The 18,499-nt window shown below is 39.9% G+C and overlaps 1 protein-coding gene across 7 annotated transcripts in view; it reads left to right on the forward strand.

Annotated features, from left to right (window-relative positions):
• The window catches only part of USP54 (ubiquitin specific peptidase 54), a 97,016-nt gene that overhangs the window by 36,851 nt on the left and 41,666 nt on the right, over window positions 1-18,499 (forward strand). For 6 of the 7 annotated variants that reach the window (XM_090145041.1, XM_031603037.2, XM_031603040.2 and 3 more), the window contains exons 2-3: window positions 8,463-9,323; window positions 11,762-11,854. In XM_090145041.1, the coding sequence (XP_090001167.1) occupies window positions 9,177-9,323; window positions 11,762-11,854 (240 nt within the window). In that variant the 5' untranslated portion in view covers window positions 8,463-9,176. The remainder of the gene's footprint in view (window positions 1-8,462; window positions 9,324-11,761; window positions 11,855-18,499) is intronic. The other variant, XM_090145040.1, reaches the window with a different exon arrangement.

Here is an 18,499-nt window from a genome sequence, read left to right on the forward strand (position 1 = left end):
CACTGTTGAGAGAGACAGAATGTTTGGGTTCAGCTGTTTCTCGGGTTATGTTCAAGTGTTCTTCCTACCTGAGTTCTGAAAGCTTCAGTGCATTTTGCAGATAATGCATCTATATACAAAGCAAAATCAAGCAAAAATGAGTTTCTCTTTTTGTTAGTTATGCTTACTTCTCAAAACTAACAAATGATGCTCTTAAAACCAAGTTAAGATTGTTAAGCGCTTATGTGTGTGTGTGCATACTCGTGATTCTGCTGAAGTGTTATTTATAGCTGTACAGCACAGATGAATGCTTAAAAAAAGAGGGGAAAAAGCAACATGTGTGGATGCTGGGTGCATTGTCTTATATTTTTATGTAGAAATACCAATCCATATAACGCTGTGCAGCACAGAAGCACTCCTCATCAATTTTAGCAAGCCAAGAAAAAAGGTTTAGATGTTTAGGTTTAGACAGCTTGAATTGCTGATCGTTCTTTCTTTCTTCACTCTGTTCATGCTGTGTTTTCATGAGTTCCTCTCTGCTGCTTTGGTTCAGCACGTTGGTAAGGTACTAGTCTGGTAAGAAAGAATGTGAGAAGCCATCCTGGTTTGAGTGGTGATAGTGGGATAGATAAAACAAATTAGTGAATTAATAGGTTGAGAATGAGCTGTGGGCGTTATTGTAATACCCCAAACTGTCCTGAGGTTAGGAAATTACTCCTACTTTTTCTTACTGCCTTTGGGTGTTATCAGGTCTGCTCTCCGGAGAAAGACAAGTGCACTGTGGTGTTTAACTTCGGGGTTCTTAATACATCACCAGAAAGCCTATTTTCTGCCGAAAAAATGTCCATCTGTCTGGTCAAAGTCTACTGCTGCTCTCATCATATCTTTGTGTATTATGTGTTTTCTATTCCTTTGAAATTCAAGTGTTAGTGTTGGTGGAATTCTTTTTTGTTTATTTCTCTGCAAAATAGATTTCTTGCCTATCTTGTCTTTTTTGTTCTGTGTGGATGTTTATATATTTGGACGTTCCATTGTTACAAATGTTAGTAAATTGAAATACAATTTCAATTTACTGGTTAGTGAAGTAGAAGGATTTGTGGTGCTGTAATGTGAACAGCATGTGAATTGGGATTGGTAGCTACTGCCTTTTGCTGTAAGGATAAAGAGTGTGAAGATTGACAGGAGAATTCATAGTTACTACACAGTAGTTGCTGTAGAAGAGGATGAATTTTCCGCAGTTTTCTTGGGATGCTGTTAAACAGGAAGAGTCTGCAAGGTCAGGAAAAGAATGTCAGCGGGGATTTAAGGTTTAAAGTTGCCAGTCATAAAGCATTATCTTGCTGAATGCTACTGAATGCTATTGAAAGCTTCTGGGCACTCTTTAGTCATTGTTAGGCTAGAATCTGCATGCCAAAATAGAAAATAATTGTTTTCTTAGGTCAGTAGTGTTACTGGAATAGGAATGGGATTTATTTCCGTCTGAATAAAGGTGCCACAGGAAAAAGAGCCTTGAAATCTTGTTGCTCTGGCTGATGACTGTAAAATCCAGGATTTTGCAAGGAAAATGTTTATATTTGGAGATTGAATCGAGTGCTGAATTTGTCTTGAGGTTTCTTGGAAAGCCTAGGTAGTTGAACTCTGGGGAAGGAAATAACTGGAGATGGAGGTTGCCTCAGCATCTGCTAGGGTAAAAACTGACCCTTCCATTTCACCACCTAGTTAACAACTGTTATATTCCTGTTGGTCCTGATTTTCTGTGTTACACAGGATTGAATGGCGATGTTTTACTGCTTTTGAGCTCTTGCCTAACGTTTGAACTGCACTTATCCTAACTCCACATATTCCATATGGAGTGGGATGAAGAGATGGTTTTCCCCCTCCCCTTCCCCTTCAGAAACATCCAGCACCAAGCCTAATACAGATAGTCTTCAGAGAGTAGACTTCATTTTGCATAGAAGGTGATACAAACCTTTGGGAGATGTGCTTCAGAAATCCTCTTCTGCACAGCTGTATTGAGGTGTGTGGTTTTATTACTTTACAGAGCTGGGCAACTGTGGAGGGTTGACATCTGTCTAGTTGACTTTTCTGAACTGTGTGTCTGTTCCTTCTCACCTCAGTGTCAGAGGAAAGCTGCTGAGGTAATGGTTTCTTTGGGCTGTGTGCCAGAGGTACAGGGCGGGGGGGTACAGGGTGCTTCTGAAGGGGCTGGCACCACCTGGGCACTGGCTGCCACCGGTCCCACAAACTGCCCAGCCAACACGCGTGCTGGGGGTACCGTGATGCATGAGATCACTGGTTATTATTACAGCGTCTTTGATATGAGTAAAGGTTTTATCTGGGGAGTGAAGTGTGTTTTGGCAATAAGCCCACACAAAGCAAATAGCATGGCCTTTGCGTCTCTGGTTATGACCTCATATCTCATTGTTTGTCTTTGTTCAATGACATTGTTTGTCATTGTTCAATTATTCCACACAGTGCTTTTAGAATCTGTAGTCCCTAATAAGAGTTGCTTTTCCCCCCATAGCTTGTAGATCATCTTGCAGGTTGAGGTGCATTTGATCAGGAAAGGTTGTAGTGCTGGTTTTAGATATTCACAGCTGTGGATTTATTTATTTATTTGTACTGTAACTCACCTTTTAATAGTTGCCATGATAGAGCTCTTTATGGGATGGTTTTTAACAGCTCTTCCAGTTTTTGAGATCCAACTGGGTACTTTGGGTCCGCTTATCTGCTTTAGGAAAGTCTAGACCTGGCTGCCCTATTTTTCCCTCTCCATAGCTATATGGGATAGAGTACATTTTTTCTCTGTTATGAACGGAAGTTTGTCTGTCTGTAAGAATGAATGAAATACAGATTCTAGCAGCCTGATGTACTGCTTTGGGTCAGGACTGTGGAGGTGACAGCTGAGTCACTGTGACCCTGCAGAAGCACCTGTAGGCAGGTGAGGACAAGCAGAGGAGGGCTACCTTCGAGCTACAGCAAGAGAGGATTTCTGGCCCTCTGCTGTCACTGAACAATTCTCAGTTCAAAGCCTGTGGCTTTCTGCCACTTTTTTTTTTTTTTTTTTAGCAGAGAGAGATGCTCTTTGGAAAGATTTGGCTGACTGTCAAGCTTAAAATCAAATGGTTCAGATTAGATTAGTGTTCATGGCATTTCATTTCATTGTTTTAAGACAGAGACCATTATAATTCGATAAAATACTTGCAAGCATTGCTGCTTGCAATAAGAAATAAACTGCCTTCATGCAGCTGTTCCACCTCAGCAGCCTGCAGTCTTGCTTTTGGGTGTTTGTGCAGAATGTCTCCACACCCCTTGTTGGCCTGAGCTGCTGACAGGAACATCGAGTGCGTTTGTTTTTCTTTTTCCCTTGTATCTACTAGTCTGAGAAGTCAGCACAAGCATATACTCTTGCTTCATTTTTGAAAGGGTTTTCTCTCTGAAAGCTGGGGAAACAGTAAGCTGTTTGCTAGCTGAGGAATGCCAACCTTTTGGCTTCGTGCCGTGGCACTTCCCAGAAGCTTTGTCCCCTTTGGTGTCTTGCCTGCAGACCATTTCTCCTAACTTCCCACATACTCTGGGTGGTTTTTTTCTAATGTGGTTCCAGGGAACTAGTGGATGCTCTGAGCTTTGCTGCACTTCTACAACGCTTTGCAGATAGGAATTGTGCAGTAGCAGAATGAAAGATAAGCAGGGCCAGTATGAAGATATTGCAGGAATCTGCCATGCTGTCAGTTCCGTGCTCCACCCAGTAGGCAGAATTAGCAGAAAGCCTTGTAATTAAGTTATTCCTTTAAGCAGAAGGCTGAAAAGTGGGTGTAAGCTTCAGCAGCAAAAGCGTCACAGACTTTTTCATCTGGCACAGCAATCAAGACTGAGGAAAATGCAAGCATAAAGCAAGAACTTTTCTTGTCCCATGTGCACTGTTAAGGTTCTTGCAGATAGGAATGAATGGAAATTAACATACCTTCTAGTAATGAGTCTATCATCTAGGTGTGCAAGGAAAAATCTGCCTGATATTTCCAGCTGGCTGTGAATCTCAGAGATGAGATATGCTCTAGAGGACAGCATCTCCTGCTTGGTGCTGAGGCAGCTGATGTCTGTCAGGAATGTTTACCTTTAAGATTGCTGTGCTGTTCACTCTTTGCTTCAACCAGTCTTACGGCTATTAGGTAATGAAAGCTTTTTCTGTCCCTCTGTTTTATCACCTCCGAGATTGAGCTTAAACTGAGATGCAAAGCTGGATATTTTTTGAGGTCTGAACTGTAAATGATGGTCTTAATATTGATGAGATCTGCATTGATTAAATCATATTTAACTGCAGAAATCAACCAATACTTACATAATTTCAATTACGTGCAGAAAGTGTTATCAAGCTTCTTGGCTGTGGGAACTCTCCCATGGGCTGACAGCAGCCTTGGGATCAGGGCAGGTGGCCCTGCTGGAAGGCAGCTGCACAAAAAAGGCATTGGCTTGGCCTAGTCTCTCTCTTTAGCAAAACAAGTGGGTTTCCGTTTCTCACCTGGTTGGGCTTTCAGAGGTGTTTTTCTATGAGAAAGTGGAATTTACCCTCAGTGTCAGTAATCTGTTACCTATTACCGCTTTAGAGCACACGGGATGAGGAGCCCATTCTTTTCTAAAAACACTATTGAAGCATTTACTTTGTTTTGCACGTTTCTTCAGATATATAAAATTAATTAAAAATAAGTTCTGGATTACTGCTCTTATTAAATGTGATAAATACTTCATTGGTGCTTTCAGCTGTACCTGGAGCTAAATGGAAGCATCTCCTTTCCCTAATTAGGCTGTTTTATTTCAGTCTTGTCTCTGAAATGACACATCAAGCAATTGCCCAAAGTGTGTAGAGAGACATGAGACTCAAGTAAGAGGATCATGACAGTTCTTCCCCTTAAAGTGAAGCGTAATAGTGGAATCTCACTGGAGAATGAAGGATGCAGCTGGAGATGTTCTGTTGGTGTAACTGATTTAGCAAGTGAATGTGAGAATGTGCCTGAACTCCTGTGTGGTGGTGTGTGTCTGTGAGAGCAGCATGCCCTGGTGTCCCAAGGGCAGACTGTCAGGTCTCTTCAGACCAAAAGCTCAGTTGTGGCCAGCAGCAGTGGGTGAGGAAGGACTGCCAGGCAATGCAGGGCTGGGGATGCTCTGCTTCAGTCTCTGGGCCTGGGCTGGGAGCCATCTCTCCCTAAGGAAGGTGCTCACAACAGCAGGAGAACTAGCTGAATTGGAGGGAAGATCTGGCACGTTTAATTTCCACTTTTGAGTTATATGTTCTTAATTTATTCTATATTATAATATTTTTATTATGTCAGGGCAGTGTTTTTAGGGATCTAGTTAGCATTATTTAATCAGATTGGCTAGATTAATTTGGTACCTTATTTTAGTGAATAGTGTTCTTCAGACAATAGACAAGGCTCAAGTTCATTAAAAGTTTTTGGGCTATCTGCCTTAGTTCATTGTGTCTCTAAGATAATGTTAGGAGTAATGAACCAAGAGCATCATTTATGCTTTTGCATCTGGCACTCCTGTTCTCCTATTTCTGTAACAGTAGAACTCAGCATGAGAATCATATCTGTTCTGGATGAACAGCGTTCTCAGCTCTGATAATGCCATTCTCTTTTACTTCAGCCTGTGTTTCCTGGCCTCCTGACAACATGGCACTTAGACATACAGGAGCTATAGGTTTTGAATGTTATTTTTTGTTTGTTTATTTTTGCAGTACAAGAGCTGTATGGAGCTGCAGTTGCTGTGACCTAACATTAAAATGCTACAGAAGTCTGGGAAGCTCTATCAGCAGTGCAATTATAGGAATTTTCTGTGTCTTATTAAAATAAATACTTGGTGTCTATGGATTGTTAATAGGGTAACAGTCTTTAAAGTCTAAGAAATGTATTTACTTAGAAATAATACATGAAAATGTTGTCTTCTCACTTAGTTATGCTGTGCTCTGAAGCACATACTTTCTTTGTGAAAATGTTACAATGGTTACCCTTCAGAAAACAAATTTGTTTCGCTTCATGACTATGGCTGGGGTCTGTGACACACACACATGCCAGGCCTGGGAGCAGCAGTGTGTTGGTGGAGCACCTCCTGCCTGTGCCCTTACAGCCGCTGCTGCTTCAGGTGCCTTTGTTTTATTTCTTTATTTATTGGAATGGTATGCTGTGCCTTTAAAATAGGAGTTAGTTTCTTTTCTGGTGGTAGCTGCAGACTATTTCAATAGTTGCTTTTTCTCCGTATATTCTTTTGTCCTGCTTGTGTTTTGTTATCCTTTTTGTGGTTTTTATGGCAGAACGGAGGCATAGTGAGTCTGTAAACAATCCGTATGACCATCGTCTCACGTACGTTTCATATGAATTAGGATTCTTCTGTAGCTGTTGTATAATGTTGGCAAGTTTTAGTGTTTGGTAAAGTGTGAAGCTGCCATTTATCTCCAGAGATCTGTTTTTGTCTAACTGGTGGTTACGGATTACAGCTTGCTTCTTATTCTCTTAACTCTGCAGTGGCCATCTAGCTGAAGGAGCAGGCTGAGCTTATAAATGGGAACCTGGGAAAGGAAATCCTTTCTGTACAATGCAAAAAGCTTGTGTGGTCACTGTGAGAGCCCCACCATCACTGTACTCCCCTAGTGATGATAGATGAAATGCAAGTCTCATCTATTTCTGGTCCCAAGACAATGAAAATCCATAGGGAAAAAAGGTTCACCTTGTAATAACTGAGATATTTTGGCGCAGAATTTTGTAGCCCATTTTGAGAGCAGAATCTTGTCTTGGATTTGAAATCCACTGAGTTTTTACTCTCTGCTGCTCACACCTGTCCATCTGGCACGTATTTTGGGTTGTATTTCCCATTGGCCCTGTGAAAAGAGGTGCGTGGTTCAGACTTTTTGTGACTTAGTGCAGGGTCTGCTGCCTCAGCTCATTCCTCATGGCGTCCTGCTCTGATCTCTTGCTACCGCACCTACTGCAAGAAGCAGTGGTTTACAGAGATCCTTGCATTGCTGCCTGAAACTTACTTACCTCACACAGTTTGTTTGGCTTGTGATTCATTTACGGGATTGAGCAAAGAAAAGGGGATTGAGGCTGAAAATGCTTTGAAATGAGCCCTGTATACGTTCAGCGCTCAGGAATGCTGTGTGACTGGCGTGATAATGGTCTGTGTCTGCAGGCTTCCAAGCACATCTGAGCATTTTGCATGGCATATTGGCAACCATGAAGAATATTCATCTCTGTATAGATGCTTGCCTGCCTTACAGCGACACAAAGCCTTCATTGAAATTTGCGAAATGAGATTAATGAAAGCACAAACAAGGTTACTAGAAGGGAATGGATCGGACTGCTTTAACACATTTGTGGATGATGAGAAAATTCTTTGTTTTTTTGACGGAAGATGAAAAATTTGTAACTCTGGGGAAGGTGAAAAATGTACCTCCACAGATACCCAGGTTATCTTCATCTTCATAAGGAGTTGCTCTCCGAGTTATTTTGCTGATGCTTGAATTCTGCCTGTACTTGTTTTGTAGTGCACTGTAGTGCAATTATTACTTCAGAACACATGGAATAGACTTGTCTTGTTCATACTGGTCATAATAGTTATACCCAATTTTTATCCTGTTACCAAAAATGGGATAATCATAAATCTTGTTGGTGAGATACCAGGGAAATACACCTCAGTAAAGAGGTGGAATGGTCTGGCAAGAAATAAAAATATTTTACCATAAATTCTTGTAGTTCCTGTTTCTAGGAATTCCCCAATTCCTAGGGAATGAATAAATAAATAAATAAATAAATGCTGCTTTTTTTTTTTAATTCTTTTTACATTTCCTGAAGGATGAGAAGTAGATGAGCAGAGCAGTTCACTGTTTCTTTTCGCTCCTTCAGAAGCATCACTGAAGGCACACATCTTGGAAGAGGCATATTCTATTAATGTCAATTTTATAGATAAACGTCTCTGATTATGGAAATGTGGAGAGTGTTTTGTTTGAAGACAGCTCTGTCTTCTGAGCTGCTGGGAAGCTCTGTGTCCTCATCTCACAATTTGAGGATCAGTGCAAAGTCCCAATTCTAGCATCAACAGTTTATTAACATTCATATTGTCATCTCACTACTTCATGAATTGCTAAGAGATCATTAAGAAGTTTGACACTTAAGCATTGCAAAGGATGTGTGTGAAAACTGGCATGGAGCTCGTGTAAATGTTAGTTTTTCTATTCTCTTCTTAAATCTAACTTTCTTCTTAACTCTTCCACCATACTTGCCCTCCTTGCTCCTCTAACGTTCTTTTCTTAGAATTCTGTGTCTTTTTGTGTTTTACTTTTTGGGTGGAGGAAGGTTTGTTGTTTTTTTTTTCATTGTCTCAGAAGATTCTGTGTGTTGTGGGAGGTGAGGCAATGCTGGTCTTGGCAGAACAGCGCAAAGCCAAGAGAGTAATTAAATGACGCAAGCCTTTGATTATTTTTCTCTCTCAAGCTTTCTGGCACGGCTGGGCATTCCAATTGCAAAAGGAGGATCAGGAGGAGAAACTTCTGAAGATTGTGTGCAGAATTAGAGGAACTGTATCGCAGACTCCTTGCTACTCTCAAGCTCTTCGCTCTCAAGTTCTGGAGTTGCTGCTTTTTTTCCTGTCAGGATAATGCCACTTTCATCACACAAGACAGAAGTAACTGAAACAGAGCTGCAAAGGTTTTGTTTTGGTTTTGGTTTCTCTGCTCTCTCACTAATTGGATTTTTCCCATCTTCAATAGGAGGATTATAAAAGTATTAGTGAAGCTGTTTTTCTGGAGGGAGTAGTGGGGGAAGTTAGCTGTTGGTTTTTCTTCTCACATTTCTGGGACTTCCTTAATCTGCTATTTGTTCCCTGAAGCCACTGCCCACTTAGAAAAAGGAGCAATAGCATAACAGATGAACTTGTAAGACCATGGATTCCTTCCCTTTTGCAAACTTTGTGGCTGCTTGTAAAGGCGGTTTTTACATACATAAGCATCAAATGAATAGTATCCTGGGCTGGGTTTAAAAGAACAAACTACTGCTGTCCTGAAGAAAGAAGAAATTCCATTTAAATTATAACGTGCAGAAGGTTGGATGTTGTTCCAGTTTTGAATTTTGGTAAAAGAAAGGAAAGTAAAGATCAAGTAAAACACTCTGCCAGCCAAAACCTTCATGTTCTACAGCTAAAACTGGAAGATGTCTTGGAAAAGAAGTTACTTTTCTGTGGGCCGAGGGAATGTCCAAGGGATGTTTACTCCACGAAATACAACTTCGATAGCACCCAGTAAAGGTCTCAGCAATGAACCAGGGCAGAACAGTTGCTTCCTGAACAGCGCTCTACAGGTGAGAACACAAACTGTAAACAGTTTCTGCCACCTCTTTGTGTCGATTGCAATACTTTCTTCTTAGGCTGTGATGTGCAACAATTGCAGTCAGGCTTGGCATTATAATTGTTTGTAAGCCTAGATAAAATAAAACTAAGTTAGAAAATGCACGTTTATTGCATTATAGAAAAGCTTTTGTAACTTTCAGTTTTTCTTGGTGCATTGACACTTGAATCCTTTCTGTCTGTGTAAATTGGTAAGCTGTCAACCAAAAATGAAAATGCGTAGTAGAAATGTTGCATTAAGTCTTCTAACCTAAATTGTCTAATCCTTAAAGTAAATCAATTATTTTTGATGATCCAATCCTGGTCAAGGGTTGCTAACACCTATACAAACACCTTTTAACTCAGTCCAATTTTCTTTTTTACTGCTGATTTGCAGTTTAGATGCTGGAGTACTTACCTTTTATCTAGAAGAAACAATTCTCTTGTATCAAAATGCAATGGGGTGGCTTCTATACTTGTATTGTCACTGTTTACATATTCAGGGCATCTGTTTGAGTTTCAGCCCTCAGTCATTCTCATCAAGTGACTTGGCTGGGTAGCACAGGCTGTGTCACTGCAGCTTTCTTTTTGTGGGCACAATTAGCTTCTCAGTTAGCTTCAGACTTTGAGATGTCCTGGTGATGCAAGCAATACAAATGGAGACTTTAGAAACCTTCCATAGTTTTAGTATGCCAGGAAGTACAGGATTAGGTATGAAGGTAAATAACTCAAAAAATTGCAGTTTTCAGTGATGTGTGTTAACTGCTTTTGTTAAGCCACACAGTGCAGTCACTGGCTGCCTCCTGATCCCAAGTTACTGAGCCTAGGTCAGACTGAAGTAGAGCCCAATGCCAACTGTGTGCTGTGTGCAAGCGTGCGACCTGGCTTTCAGTGTGCTTCAGAAATTGTTTTCTTCTGAGAGAGAATACCAGAAGTACTTGTAGCCAAAGTTTGTTATTTATTACCATTATTATTTAAAAACCAGGATGTTAATAATTTTATAATATTATATGTTTTTTGTCTTAATTTTTTAATCAGTGTTAGTCTGAGAGACTCTTGAATGTTTGTTTTTCTTTAATTTTAAGTATTTCTATAAATATTCAAGATAAGTTCCAAAGGCAATTACACTGACAAACTGAACTAGTTCCTAAATGAATTTTTCTTCTTTTTGTGAAGCCTGCAGTAGCTGTTCAGGAATGTTGTATGTAATCAGCTGCTCCAAAGACTTATACTGCCTCCCAGGCTCTTAAGTACAGGAAGAGTTTGAGCAAAACATAAGCTGAACAATTCTGAGAGTTTGGGAAACATTACAGATCAAATATGCCCTAGAAGTGTTGTTTTTGTAGTTCAGTTTTAGGTAGCATTTTGGTGCTGTGATCTTGTTATCACATTGTTACAGATACTTTACATTTCTTGAAAACAATATAAATTTTTTTTTTCAGAATGCTGTTTTTCTAGTTAGTTCCTCAGGACAAATTAATTGGTTAGATGTTTGGTCCCTCTGTTGGTTCTAACAAAGTGTTCAGTCAGTCACATGGCAGCCTGAGCCATTGTGTTCTGCCTGGAGCCTGGCACAGTGCAATTCAGGTCAGGGCTGTTCTCACTGTGGGCTTCTGCCTCCTGACTGAGGGCAGGGCTGGCAGGAAAGCCTGCCTGCTTCTCGCTGAAGCAGCCAGCAACAAGCATGAGGAGCTGCCTGTGAAACACCTCGGGTCAGCGCTGGCACTGTTGTGCAGATGAGAATTTATATGAATGCCCAGGTTTGGTAGTGAAACTTAACCCAAAGCTTGGTGCTGTTCCAGCCAAGTTTGCCTTGTGCTGTTGCTGTAATCATCACCTCAATAACCTGTCCTGAAAGAAAAGTATAACTGTCCGCACTGGTTAGGGTTAGAAATCTGTCAGTCATCACAATGTGTAAAAGCACTTTCTAATGACAGGATTTGGGCATAGGAGATTTTTGCAGTTTATTGTTTTGACATTCAGGAGCTTGTTAATGCACATGCTGCTGGTGCTCCATTTCTGATGGTTGCCCTTTCTGCTTGGAGCGTTGAGGCTGAAGGGGAGGAGGAATGGGATGCAAGGAGCTGACCTGGGTATCTCAGGGTTGTTACAGCTCTGTGCAGCTTTGCAGCTTGGTACTGCTGCACAAAGCAATGTGGGTTCAGTCCAAAGCACGTGAAACGGATTTGAGGGCAGCATCCTGCTGTAGTTTTCTGTATATAAGTGGTACAGTTCTTGAGAAAGATGAAAATGTCAACTTGCACTTGGCTAAGAGACACACTGTTAAAAGTGATGTTCATTGGGATTAATGTACTATTAGAATTGTTTAGTGTGTGCAGCTTTAGTCAAAGCTTTATGCAGCATTTTGTTTTCTGTATTCATAAAATCAGCTGTGTTCCTCTTTGTGTTTCAGGTTCTTTGGCACCTTGACATTTTCCGCCGCAGTTTCCGACAAATCTCAACGCACAAATGTATGGGAGATTCTTGCATCTTCTGCGCTCTCAAGGTAAAGATTGGAAAATAATTCTTTTAAAGTAACAGAAATATCTCCGGCATTCTTATGTCTAATTAAGCTTCCATCTGGAAATTGGCAAGTCAGAAGGTAAATCTGATTAGGTGCAGTGTGCAGTTGTCAGAGTGCTGGTTTCTTAAGTGTGTTCGGCAATGCAGTGTGGAAAATGCTGTAGGTAGGTTGCAGATAGAACTCTGTCTTCAGTGGAGTGCAGATCATTGCAAGCCTCCATGTTTGAAATATCGCTTCAGACATTAAAGCACTGTTATTCTTTTTTCCTAAATTGTCATTTGACTTATATTTTATCATATATAGATAGTATGTTCTTCAGAATTCACCCTTCCTGGCTGCTTTAAGTGTCAGCATGAAAGGCCTTTCTATTCAAAACTTTTGATTATAGAAGGCTAAAAAGTATTTTCTACTGTAAATATTGATGTCTGCATTAAATGGCTCGATTCTTTTTGGTCTCTGATTTAGAAAACATCACTTCTGTTTTTAGATGCAGATAAAATATCTATTTCAGATGCTGCCTAGACAGTAAGATCTAGATGGTAGTTGATGTTCAAGTACTGTTACATACTTGACTAAACTGTACAGTCCTACATCTCTGTTTGTATTTACCCATTACTTTCTATTGCTTCTGTTTTAAATTTTGCATGTGTGTGTTTGTGTCCTCCTTTTTAAATTCTTCTGCAAACTCGTTGCTGCCTCTGTAGTCTTGTGGGAGAAATTGTCATGAGCAAAACATAATGAGAACTCCAGCTTTAATGTTCCTGAGCAATGATTTTTCTTTCTGAAATGACTAAGTCATATTCTTTGATCATAAGTGGATTGTAAAATCTTAGTAAATATTTAAATTTGTTATGGGAGATGCTGTTGTACTATGAATTATGTGTATAGTGATGAAAAGGAGATATAGCATGTCTTATGGCAAAATTGAGAATGCAAGGTTTGAATTGAGATCATCTGAAGTTCACAGGCAGTATTTATGGTATAACAGCAGTCTTCTGGTGAGTGATTTTTGGGGGTGCTCTGGTCAAGATAGCTGATTTTGAGGCTATCTAGGAAGTTTTTAGGATGTTCTGGAGGGGCTTTCCATTGCAAAAGAACAGCAAAAAGCAAACTCTTAAGGCATGAAAGAAAATCAGTCATTTCCTTTTGAAGAAGAGTCTGTATCAACTCATGCTGAAATGATGAGAGGGATATTTACAGCAGTATCTTTAGAAGAGTACGTTAGGAGAAGGATAGCACATCCAAAGTGAGAAATACAGCTATGCAAGTAAAGATGGAATATTGAGTATATCCCTTTCCCTATAGAGAAATGACAAAACGTAGTGTTGATTTGGTTTCAGTTCATGAAATTCAGTGGGGTAAATTACTCAAAGCTAATTCCCTCCAGTGCTGCCAAGTGATTAATAGCATTCTTGGGTAAGTAAGGGCAGAAAGAACAGGATTTGGGAAATGATCATAACTAAAAGTTTTTGTTCACATGTTTAACAAAGCAGCAAGATATTGCAGGGAGATACCAGGGGTTCAGATTCTGCCATTTGGCTGAAAGTACAATGGACTCTAAGGCAGATATGGTTTGTTTTAATATAATAGCTGATGTCTTGTTTGGACTGAGAAAGAGGGAAAAAATGATACTGTGAAAGAGGAGAAAATGGATGTTTATGTAGCTGTTACAGAAGGATGAACAGAGCTCTGGAACAAGCTGCACAGAGAGGTGGTAGAGTCTCCTCTGGAGGTATTCAAAAGCCACCTGGACTCTTTCCTGTGTAAATCTACACTATGGAGCCTGCTTTAGCAGAGGGGTTGGACTTGATCTTTAGAGATCCCCTTTAGCCCCTGTAATTCTGTGATTCCATGTACACAGATGCATCTGGAATAGCAGTACCAGTGTTAGAGGAGAAAAGTGCTGCAGTAAGACTGCAGGGTGACAGAATCTCTGGAATATATGTATTAAAAGCAGGCATTTGGTCAAATAGTATTTATTTTTGTTGATATGATTCTTGCTTTTAATGTCTTGCTGAAGTGTGCAGCGTGCCGTTATAAGCCTTTAAGTGTTAGAGTGGTTGAATTCACTAATTGTGTGCCTGCAGCCATATACTTATTTTTAAATTATGCAGCCTTACAAAAACTTGCTGTTCTCTCTTCCTGCTCGCAGGTATCTTCTAGGATTTTTTTGCTTCCTTCCTGTAGTTCTTACCAATGCCTTGTTCAGCCATAAGGTGTTGTAATCTTAAGTTTCCAGCATTGCAGTAAATCCTGGAAGTTCTTTTGCACACTTCAGAATACTTGAATCTGATTATGTGCAGAATTCTAGTAGCTCACAAAATTCAATGTACAATGAAAAATACTGAAGAAATGTATAACCAAGTAAAGAATTAGCTGGAAAATTATTTCTGAATGTGGGCAGTAACTAGTACGCAACAAAGTAAGTAAATAAATTTCATCTGGCTTTAACCCAAACCATAATGTTAATATTTTCTCTAGCCACAGCCCGTTCTGCATGGGAAATATCAGTGTTTTACCCAAGTCTGTTTTACAGCCTTCAAAAAGCTTACCTACATTTATTGTAAAGATATACAAGGGGAAAAAACATAGAAATCTGCTTGTTAAAAGTCAGAACTGTTTTAGTCCTGGTTTTCTTATGTTCATTAATTTAAAAGTATCTCACAATTTTGTTATTCTCTGAATGGCAAGTTTCCACCTTTATTAAATGGTGTAAAATGTTGATGTTCATACATAAATATTTCAAAGATATCCCTGATATAAAAAGCTCCTCACAGACATCAGAACCATAGGTTATCTTGCATGCAACTGGAGAAGCGGGGCTCCTACACGAATAGGGTATGCATGAGGGATAGTCTCATATTTTGGAGATGAATGCATTCATCTTCATGAACTCCTTAAGCAAGGCATTAACGAGGGAGGGGGAAAAAAAGCTATTTTCTAGTATTTACTTGTTCTCTACTGCCCTCTGGATCACTGGTTTCAAACTGCTCTTTTTTTCCTGAAGGAGTTGAGGCTGTCTGGTGCATGGTATGTGTAAACTTGTACATGACAAATGTGGTGATGTGCTTAATATGCACTTACTACTGCAGGCATCACCAAGATGAATTGTGTCCCAGAGCAGCCAGATCATCCCTTCCCATCGTTGCTCATCTTTTCCCCTGCTCTGGTCTTCTTGTCTGCACTGGAAACCTGTAATTGTTGTCCTGCCAGGGTATTGCCAACTTAGCCTGTAGGTCTTTGACATCCTCTTTCTCTTGAATCTTGCCTTAGGCTTTGCTAAGATGAGGGAGAAGATATGGCTGGATCCAGTGGGAAGCCAAGAATTTGGAGCTCTATACCATGCGAAAATCTCCTATTAGGGTCTGGGGAGAGGTAATTAGCCTTGCATGCTGCCAGGTGGACCTGTCTGAGATTCTGCCCAGACCGAGTGAGGATGGGCCAGGATGTTTGCTTTTCTCCAAAGCATGCTGGCATGTTCTGCTTCCAGCCTAGCCTGGGAAGGGGGCAGTACCTGGGCAAAAGAGTCTCCATCCCACCCCTTCTTTCCAGCTTGCCTTGGCAGGATACTTGCTGTGTTGGGCAGAGAGGGTTCACGCTCTTTCCCAAATTTGAACAGTTGCTTTAAGGGGAGCATTCTCTTCCTGGTGACTCTAGAGGAAGATAATCTCCACTAGGCTAAATTTAGCCTTTGAAAAACACCAAAGTAGTTATTTTTTCATACGTGCTTGGCTTGCTGCAACTGTTTCTAGGGATTCTGATGTCATGCACAGTATTTACTGTAAATGCTCAGCTATCTCCATAAATATTATTTATAATTTTATTTATAGAAAGAGCAATCACAGGACAGTGATGTGTCATTGGGTATCAAATCGCATCTTAGTTTTGTGCCCCTGGAGATATCCATTTCATAATTTCTTAAAGCAGAATTATTTTAAAACTTGCTAAGCTACCTGGCTGCGTTTGTGAGTTAATTACAGACATAAGCTTGTTGTTCACTTTGAAGGAACACTGCATCAAGAACTGTAAAAAAAAAAAAAAAAAAAAAAAAAGAGAGCTGCAGACTCTGTATTGGAATCCCAAACATTGTTCCTTAAGATTTTATAGCATTATAGAATGTTGGGGTTTTTTTGGTAAGTAGGTATCTTTGTTGCAATGCCATTTGCCTGCTGTAACATTGGAACAGCTTTTTGATTTATCATTGATGTTCAAGTCTACTTCATTCTGTTATGTTTTCCTTTTTCTAGAGTATGCCTTTGCTTTGGTGTGTGTTTATCACAGCTGGAAGGGAGCAGGAAGGGGGAAATCCGTTCACTGTGCTGAGTGTGCCACAGAGAGTTTGTTCTCCTTCCAGGGATTGTACTGGGAGCTCTGTAGTGCCAGGATATCGGACAGGGTGTTTTTTGTAGTTTGCAAAGAAGAATACTCTATTGATTGATAAATTCCAAAAGGGCTGTTCTTTTTTGTGATTTAGTCATGTGCAACAAAAGCAGGAAGAATGTGAATTTTCTGTGTAGACTGTTGTTTTCAAAGGTGAAAACCGAGAACAATAGGATATTGGAATGCTTAAAGAAATGGAATGGCAATGATGCGTGGTTCTGATGAGGCACCTGTTAGAAGTGTAGGGATTTCTTGCGGAACATTTGTTACAAGGTTGAGACGTTAAGTGAAGTTGATTGCAAAGAGTCAGAGTACAATCTATCTATCTATATAAAATCTATTGTCTTTTTTTTCAATTGGCACTTGCAGTTAACTCCCAGGCAAAAGTAGTTAGCAGCAAAACACTTTCTTGAGTTAATAGACTGGTAAATGAAGCTTCTAATTAATGATTGCCTTTTTACTTGATTTTTGGTAGTAGCCAGGTGATGTATGACTTCAAAATCCATATTGGAAGGTGACATTAATGTTTAGGGAACAGCATGAATAACAATGTAGATCAGACTGTAAAAATTGTGTAGGTTGGTTGTTATCAGACGTGGAGGTTTGGAACGTGATCTGAAGAGACGAATAAGGCCAGTATTACTTACACTAGTGAAGCCAAATATAACATGAGGAAATGTGGGAGAGAAATGGGAGCTAATGGAAATACAGTAGGTGGGACTTTAGGAGATTGGTTGGGAGAAGCATGAATTTAGCAGCCAGCATTTTTATTGATTTTTTTTTTATATGTTGGTTTACTGAACAGGAAGTTGCATCAGGAGAGGAGAGTTTTTGCTAAAAGATAAACTTTAAACACAGGGAATAGTAAAGCATTTTGGAGGAATGCAGTGCTGTCTCCATTCAGAAGGAACTTCTGCACAGTGCTGGAGGAGCATAGTTGATTCTCAGAAAGCTGCCAAAAACAGAACTCAAATTTATAGTGCATGGGCACTGGTCTGATTCAATAGTTATTGTAAAGTCTAAGATTGTTCCATCAATCTGGACAGATACACATTGGAGATGTCAATGTACCTCAAGTAAATCGAATACTTCTTTCCTAAGGAGACAGTGAATTGCAGGCACTATTAGAGATAATTTGGAACAGATCTTTTAGAGGACAGTAAGGGAACTTGCAGTTATTTCAGCTTCACAGTCTTGAAAATAAGAAATCTAAAACATCAGTCCCAGAACTACCTCAAAGAATAGTGACTGTCTTATACTCCAACAAAATGAAGCATGAGTCATTTTATGATAATGTGTGTGAATTTTGGAACTCTGAAGAAGAAAGCCAGGTTTTAACTTGAGTAATTGCATAACAAGGTTTCTTTGTCTCAAACTGTAAGTTGTTCTCCTTTGAAGCTTCAGAAAGTTTGTACTGATTCCCACACTTCCCAAACTAGAGGAGATTATTCTGGGAGAGCGCTGACACAGCAACCCCCTGTTCTGGCAGATTGCAAAAGCCCAAACCTGTTGTAGAAATAACAGGAAGCTTCCAGTTAGAAACTAAGAAAAAGCCACTTGAATGGTAATAAACCAAATGAGGCTCTGGAGCAGATTGCCTGGAGTGGTTAAGGAATTACCAGTTTTGGATGCCTCTGAGCAAGCTGGCTGAAGACCAACTATGTGAAGAATATAGCTGATCCTGACATGGTACTTAGGCATGGACCAGATTCAACTTGATTGGCTTCAGCAATTTATTTCTGTTACATTCTGTTTGTGCTTCTTAATTCTGTTGTCTGTGCCACCCTTTCCAGACCTTCGAAGGTTTGTAGAGAATGAGATGGGATAGAAAGAGATAAGTCTCTTTTTTTTTAAACAGGGCTCAGGAATGCAGTGTTACTAGAAAACATGTATCTTGTCTGATAAATCCCGTGCTCGTACTCTTCTGTATTGGCTATTTCCAACATTCCAATAACAGATCATTAGTATAGAATTCCAAGTCCTGTTGTTAATTCAATGTTAGGAATTGCTTCTGTTCTATGCTGAGCCTGGATATATTTATATCTGTGTACAAAAATACATTTTTCAGTTCTGCTGCTTTGGAGATACTGAAAAGTGGTAGAATAGGAAAGACTTTTCTTGTTCAAAAGGCTTTTAGTAGTGTCTTTTTCATATTGTGGCTTTTAAGGATACTCTCAACTGTATTGGAATGTGGCCATTTTGGGACAACATTAGCACTGTGAATACACTAATGAGCTTTTCACTGTC

This window comes from Phasianus colchicus, chromosome 8, assembly GCF_987193195.1.
Source record: "Phasianus colchicus chromosome 8, bPhaCol1.hap1.1, whole genome shotgun sequence".
NCBI classification, from domain to species: Eukaryota; Metazoa; Chordata; class Aves; order Galliformes; family Phasianidae; genus Phasianus; species Phasianus colchicus.